Source organism: Populus nigra, chromosome 1, assembly GCF_951802175.1.
Source record: "Populus nigra chromosome 1, ddPopNigr1.1, whole genome shotgun sequence".
Classification (NCBI taxonomy): Eukaryota; Viridiplantae; Streptophyta; class Magnoliopsida; order Malpighiales; family Salicaceae; genus Populus; species Populus nigra.
In genome coordinates, this window is record NC_084852.1 from 9,599,186 (window position 1) to 9,606,681 (window position 7,496).

Here is a 7,496-nt window from a genome sequence, read left to right on the forward strand (position 1 = left end):
TCATGGCAGAAATACATGGCGATGAAGGGTTTTTTTTCAAGGTTATCCAGCATCTGAAAGAAAAGAAAGAAGTTTTCTGATGAGAATTGTGACTATCACAACTAGCAGTTTGTATAAATAAAACGTGCTGCTATGAAGCTGATTTCGGCTGGGGTAAGCTATTTAGATGGGCACCAAGGCATTCAACACACATGATTCAATGTATTTGAACTACATTGGTTTGATGGAAACAAGAATGGTATATGGAATTGAAGCATGGGTAGATTGGATGAACAGGACATCATAGTATTTTGATGTAATATGCAGGTACTTGACATCATAGTCAAACAGGGTCACCAGTGAAGTTATGAGTTATGACTAGGATGCCGTAATACATCTTAATTGGCAGTGGCGTAATGTAAATACTGAAAGCATTTGCGAACACAAACCATCATGTCTTGAATTATTAACAAATGCACTTAGTTCAGTTCGATCTTAAGCTTTACATTGTTGACAATGATACAATTTATGTGTTCAGACTTCAGTGCTGAGTCTTAAATATTTATAACTTCACACGTCCATGACAATTACCATGCACAGCACACCTCGTATTGTTTGGTGTTTCTGGTTCTGCGAAGATGTAAACTTCATCATATCCCTTCCTACAGTAGGATATATGAAGAAACGCAAATCAGTAAATGCAAGTGCCAACCTTGGTAACAATAAATTTGGGTGCCAAACTTGGTTCTCGGAGTCAATTCACTTACCCAGCTTTCCCACAAAATGTGGGACTGTAATTGTAAATTAAATTGTCAAGTACCTTCCGAGCAGGTGGCCTGTTCAAGGACTTTCTAGCTTCACTGCAGCACAAAACAAACATTGAAATCAGTTTTTTTTTTTTTTTTCCATCTCATTACTCTGCTGTGAACAACAAAGCACCATAGATAAATGAAAAGGTTCACGAAGCAGGAAGCAGGCAATACGACTTTAATTTCCTTCGTTTGGACTTCTGACAGGGTTCTCAGAAAATGAACGCAGCAGAACACAAAAGTTTCAATATCAATATTGATAGGAGTAATATAGAATGAATTTAAGCAAGATTATTAGTTAAAATGTCAAAATGTTAAAAATACAGTGATTATGATTTTCAAATGCTACTGGTTGTATTCGATACAACCACTGTAAACAACTTCAAATATATCTAAGCTTGCGTGTATCATTTGATCATTCTGGTACTTTCTGTGTTTTGAAAGGTCTGAACATGAACTATGCCTTCATATTTTCCGCAACAAAATTTCCATGAATACCATGTTTACAACAGAAAGAATTAACCAGCCTTCTTAAACTAGTTCTAACATGCATGTGAATGAGTAGACGATTTATTGAGCCTGTTTAAAATATCCAAAACCTCAGTTCAGAATGTCCATGGCTGAAATTACATCCTCAGCACATCTCATACAAAAAGCTTGCAGCATAAACTAATAACTTTTCAGCACAACAAAATCCTCACCTAACAAAGAAGTTGGCAACATGTTGGGTCACTTGAATGGCATCCTCTGAGTGTGGAATCATCGATAACCCCCATTCAAAAGCATTTTTCTGAAATGCATTTGGATTTCAGTCACCAGTAATCCTACTACCATAAGCAATTGTATATTTACAATAACAGTAAACAAATTTTGAAAAACAAAGGAGAATTGAAACTTGTGCACCATACCATGAGGATCGATTGCTCAATTATGTTTAGAAATTAAGCTGAGGTATAAAAATATTATGATGTTATTTTATCCCCTGCCACCTCCCACTGCTCCTTTTGCTATGGTAATGCTAAAAAAATAATTGCCTACATTGTTTGGACATTAAAGCCACTTAAATATTTTAATACTAAATACCCAAATTGATCTATGTAAAAGCACCAGACCCAGCTTAAACACATACATGCAAGAGTTTCTTATATGATGACCAGGTTTGCATGTATTTTACATAAAGAAGAGTAGGAGTGCAATACATGGAGTGAAAATTGACAAAAATTTCTCCTGTAACTACATAGCACAAACAGCTGCATCCATTATCCCACGCTATTTTTTTTTAGGGTATACAGGACTTGTCATCCTTCCTGAATTTCCTGATTATCTAAATCCATATTTTATACTTCAAGTATGGAATTTGCCCATCCAAAGATGTATCTCCACAGAAAAACACAATGGCTCTAATGCAAAGCACATGACAGCAATACCTCGGGATGCCATTGGAAGGCAGTCACAGGATAGTTGCGTGCTTGTACAGTGGAGACATAAACCTAAAATAGATGTTGGGAAAAGAATTAGAATTCTTCAAGTGTATAGAAAACTACTTCACAAAATTATTGCATCCATTACCTGGTTATCTTCGTCTGCACTATTAGTCAGGATCTCAAAGAAACTAGATAGATGTTCATTCCCCTGAAACCGTTGTGGTGAGATGCCATACTGTTGCATTGGAAGATCAGATAAGTTAGATAAAAAGGGGAAAGCAGCCTTTCTGGTCATTGGATTAGTATTCTAATTTGAAAATAAAAGTAGAGTATTAAAGATTAAGACGGCATTGATGCAACAATCATGTTCAAGGGCAGGTGGCAAAACTTAGAATTGGGAGAAGTAAATATTCACGTATCATCTCCCCAATCCTGTCTAAATTATGGAAATGCAAAACATAAATATTTCCCAAGAAAGTGGAAACTCCAGATCATACTCTCCTGACGACGGCATCATCGTTCCGTCTTCCACTCGAGTAATACTCATCAGCCAGTGTATTTTAGTTTACTTTTGAGGGACAGTTCTTCAGTATAAGAGTATTAAAATATGGCCAGATATGGAGGAAAGTCTAATTTACATTTTCCTTTTTGGCTTCAAATTTAATGAATATCAAGATATTCCTAGATCTCCAATCACGAGGAAATGGATAGGTAATGCTGGTTTATAAGACAGAACACTGCACCAAAATAATTTTTTTTTTAAATATAGTCCTTTTTAAAGTGTAAAATGTCATATATTACAGAAATCTAAACAAAGAAAGAAACAAGAAACAGAGCATTATGTGTCTCTATTTGACCATGCAACCAAAGTCCAAAGGTACTACCAGTTTTGTGAACTCACATGATGGTTTTGCATGACTAGGCAATCTGTACTCAACTTTTTAAGCAAAACTGGAGGAAATCTGCAAAGGAATATTGATGTTAACTAGCAGTTTTTTGCTTGGTACAACTAAAAGTATCATTTTGCCAATATTGAATAATTATAGAACTTTTATAAGAAAAACCATTCACAATAAATGCCAAAGTAGCTAGGCAAAACAGTTCCTGACATGATAACAAAAGACCTCCATTTATCCCTTGCGGATTGCATAATGCCACATATCATGCTTCGCAGTGTACAAACTGGATAATACAATTTGACACTACATCATCTTGTAAGTATTCACTTATTCAGCACACATCCATATTGGATATTAGGTAACTATATCAAGTTAGGACATCTTCTCCATGCCAGTAACCAAGTCACACAAAAATAAAGGGTAAGCATTTGGCATGTCAAAGACGAAGAATTTGAAAAACTCTTTCGTTCAGTTATTGACAGAAAAGTTAATTGGTATTTACACTGTTTACAAATTCATTAATATCCTTTTGTGGCTCTATAAAGAAACTAAAAACTTGGTAAGAAAATAAAATTACATGCATCATGTTTGATAAATGCATAAAATTGAGAATGTTTATACAAACTGGTATAAGAGAAATGCTTGAATTTTACCAAAGCTAACGAGATGGGGGGGGGGGATTACAGCGTGTATACCTCTGAAACACAGTTCCTTCGATACTTATGTTTTCCATAAATTGAAGAGTAGAAGCCTGATCAGTTGCATTATATGTTTCCAGAATTTGATTGTCCTATTTTCAAGGAAAAATAAAAGTCATGCTCATAACATTTCTCAAGTGGGACTTGTAAGAATTTCCACTAACAAGAGTGCACTAATATTTGAAACAACTACTCAGACATTTTGACATTGATGGATGATAAAGTAAACAAAACAATTACTCGAGACATTTTTCTGAAAATAACTTTACCACCAACATCATCATTGCACTGTAAGGCCATATTTAATTTAATTATACATCTCACAGAAAAAAAAACCCTAAAGTTTTACCTCCTCTCTGCATACAATCAGGTTAAGCAGCAATAGAAAACAACAGAAATAACCACCTAGAACAAGAACAATAAAATTAGGAATAAAGTTTGAGACAAGTAGCTTGGCAACGCAAAACAAATACCAATTGCTGTAGAAAGGGTAACAGACTCGACAGATAGAAAAGGGGTAGAAAACCTAGAACCACCAAGCTAAATTCCAGATATCCACCAGGGCTTCCTTGAATCCAAGAGAGAAAGCGGAATCCACAGTGAAACACTGAAGGAAATCCACCGCTGTAAATTGAAACTGAAACTCTCAATTTATTGTCACTATGGCAAAAGATATACATAATGTGTGTGCTTACAGGCACACCAAAAGTCCTGAAGAGTCCTAATCACTATGGACTATATATTTTAAGTAACATATAAATTGGTAATCCTTCTTCTCGCACGGAATCAGTCTGTCAAAATGGAAAATATGGGAATAGGAATGGGAATGTCTGATCATTACAGGCTATATATATATATACATATGTTTTGGCCATATATTACCTCACTAATGATCATTGTCAGAATTTCAAAGCCTAAGCAGATGGCATACACTGGGAAATGGATGCCTGCATCATTCCTAGCTAAAACTTCCTGCAAGTACAAGATCATTGTACTGACAACAGTTAGGGGGGAAAACTAAAAGTTGAAAATGCCATGTCTTCTTTTATTCTTTTTGGTGAATTCTAAACATATTGCAAACGTGGGATGCATCGTCTTGCAAAACAATTTTTTTATTGAAATCATTTTTTTATTGAAATCAATTTTAGCATGGAAGGTTTGTTTGAAAAAATTACCTACCTTGAAAATTGCCTTCGCAGTGTCGAAGTACAAACCAGTTTTAGCCCAACCTCCAGTAAAGAGCACTCCATTTACCAGATTGAGCTTCTGTAATGCAACACCAAACAAGCAAGCTTAAGTAACATTTATAAATTACTAAGATTATAAAATAATGATAACATACCCCTACACCGTGCAAGCATTGCATTCAAGCCAGACTATCCCTTTTAATGATCATGCACAACAACTTTAAAGTTCAGATTTTGTTTTTGTTTAATTTCATTTTCATTTTCTTTTTCATCAACAAAGTTTCTAACTCCAAATCATTATCTCGAATAAGCAAATACTTAATTTCAGAATTACTTAAAAGTTCTCTCAATTACAATCGTTTAAAAAAAAAAATTCCCTTTTCAGTTTCCACTTCACTTCCTCTCCAATCTAATCTTATCATATGATCCAACCCACTCTAAAATCAATCTTTGCACTTCTCCTTAAAGAATCTAGATACCTCAAAAAGAATCTCTCTTGGCTCGTTATAAATCAATGGAATAACCCTAGCACCAGCTGATTCAACAAACTTCACGTACGACGCCGCAATATACGAAGCGTTCGTCGCGTTATTAAGCCTCCCGGAGGCACCGTCCCCCGGATGACTCAAAATTCCAATCACCGGACGGTAATTCAGATTTGTGTCGGGGGCCGGACACTTAGGCGCGGAAGGCGAGTCATCGGCGAGTTGACTCGGGAGGAGAATCGAAGGAGAAGTAGCTGTTGCTGATCGAGCTAGGGTTAGCTCTTTAGAGAGCGAGATTAAGAAAGGGATCCAAAGGTAATTCCACATATCTGGGGAAATAGAAGATGAGGTGGAGGTTGAGGGGAGAGAAACGGAGGTGTCGTTTTGGCGATCGGAGGCCTTGGTTGTAGGGGTAGAAGGGGAATTAGAGAAGAAGTGGGACGGCATTTTGGGAAAATAGGAAGTAAAGGAAGTTAGGGTTTTTGAGAGGAGGAGGCATGCGAGAGAGGGTATTTGACATTGAAGAGAGAGGAGGGGGGGCGGTACTGGCGGGGATGCGAGGAGACGGTGAGAGTGGCGAAGTGAGCACGGCAAAACGGACAAAAGGAAAGGTCAGGCAGTGATTACGCAAGGATGACAGTGTGATTGGACAATCAGAAACCAGTTATCTGCTTCCACGTGTATATGCTGTCGTTGTCTTTATATTTAAGGGGTAAGAATGTCCATTTATTTTATTACTCTTTTTCATTTAATTTGAAGGACAGAATATATAGGAAGATTCCAGACAAAGCACATGGTGACAGATTTTATTATTTAATTATTTATTTTAATTAATATTATTGTTAGATAATTCCGTGTATTTCAAATAATTTTATATATTTAAAATTAATAATTATATAAATCTCTAATAACCTTAAAGTTTATAAAACTTGAAAGGGTAATATCTGGAAACAAATACAGACTTGAGGTATAGTTTATTTAATTTTTTTTTTTTAGGAAAGCATATAATGATATGTGTTGGGTGTTCATCCATTTATTTTTTCCATTAATTAATTAATTAGTTTGGTATTATTTGTTTTCATTAGAATGATGTATTTCTTCCATATTATTTTTGGTTTTCTACAATTGTATATTGCTGCTATCCTATCCGCAATGTATATCAAGAGATGCTCTTCTTCGCTTTAAAAGATGGGAATATGCAAACTGCAAACCGATCCTCTTTCTTTGTTTTTTGAGCCCAGTTTCTTTTGTGATAAAGGCCTTCTTCAAATAAAGGGTACAAAATTCTGTGAGATCGAGTGATGATAACTTGTGAGGAAAAGTAAATAAGAAAACAAATCTTTACATAGAAGTTCTTACAACAAGAGAAAGGAAGGCAAAGAGGGATTAAACACTACAATTTATATACATTTAGATTGTTAATTATACTTAGACCAGTGATAATGGAGATATGTTTTTTATATATTAAACCATTTGGGAACGCGAGGCAAACCGCGTTCCACAAAAATTTAATTTAATTTTTTGTTAAAAATTAATTTTTTTATATATTTTGGATTGTTTTGATGTGCTGGTCTCAAAAATAATTTTTTTTAAAAAAAATATCATTTTAATGTATTTCAGCACAAAAAATATTTTGAAAAGTAACCACAAACACACTTCCAAATAAACGCAAAATAAACATTGTTAGCTGTGCATCAGTTTCTTGTTTCCCAGTCAATTAGCATGTATGAACTATTTAAAATATGTTTTAAAATAATCGATGAAAATATACGATGAATGGTTCCATTCTTCTTCTTTTTCTTCTTCTTCTTTGTCGCCGAAATCAGTGTTCATTAAGCATGCTTTGTGATTTTTTTAATCTATTTTTCTACAAAGAACAAGGTTCTACAATTATTACTATTATAAAGTAGACATGTCAGACTTTAAAATGGTTATATGATCTGGATTTTTTTTGGCTAATAAATGAAAAGGTTATAAGCATTAAAAGTTAGGGAAAAAATCATTAAATTTTGTAA

The 7,496-nt window shown here is 34.7% G+C and overlaps 1 protein-coding gene across 1 annotated transcript; it reads right to left on the reverse strand.

Annotated features, from left to right (window-relative positions):
• Positions 1–413: 413 nt before the first annotated feature.
• LOC133668245 (gamma-glutamyl hydrolase 2-like) lies at positions 414–6,102 on the reverse strand. Its single transcript, XM_062088022.1, has 10 exons — positions 5,476–6,102; positions 4,989–5,075; positions 4,692–4,781; positions 3,807–3,901; positions 3,114–3,174; positions 2,358–2,447; positions 2,216–2,278; positions 1,490–1,578; positions 747–839; positions 414–641 (listed from the first exon to the last, which is right to left on the reverse strand). Exons 1-10 carry the CDS (start codon positions 5,926–5,928, stop codon positions 542–544), a joined length of 1,221 nt encoding a protein of 406 aa, XP_061944006.1. The 5' UTR covers positions 5,929–6,102; the 3' UTR covers positions 414–541.
• Positions 6,103–7,496: the final 1,394 nt, after the last annotated feature.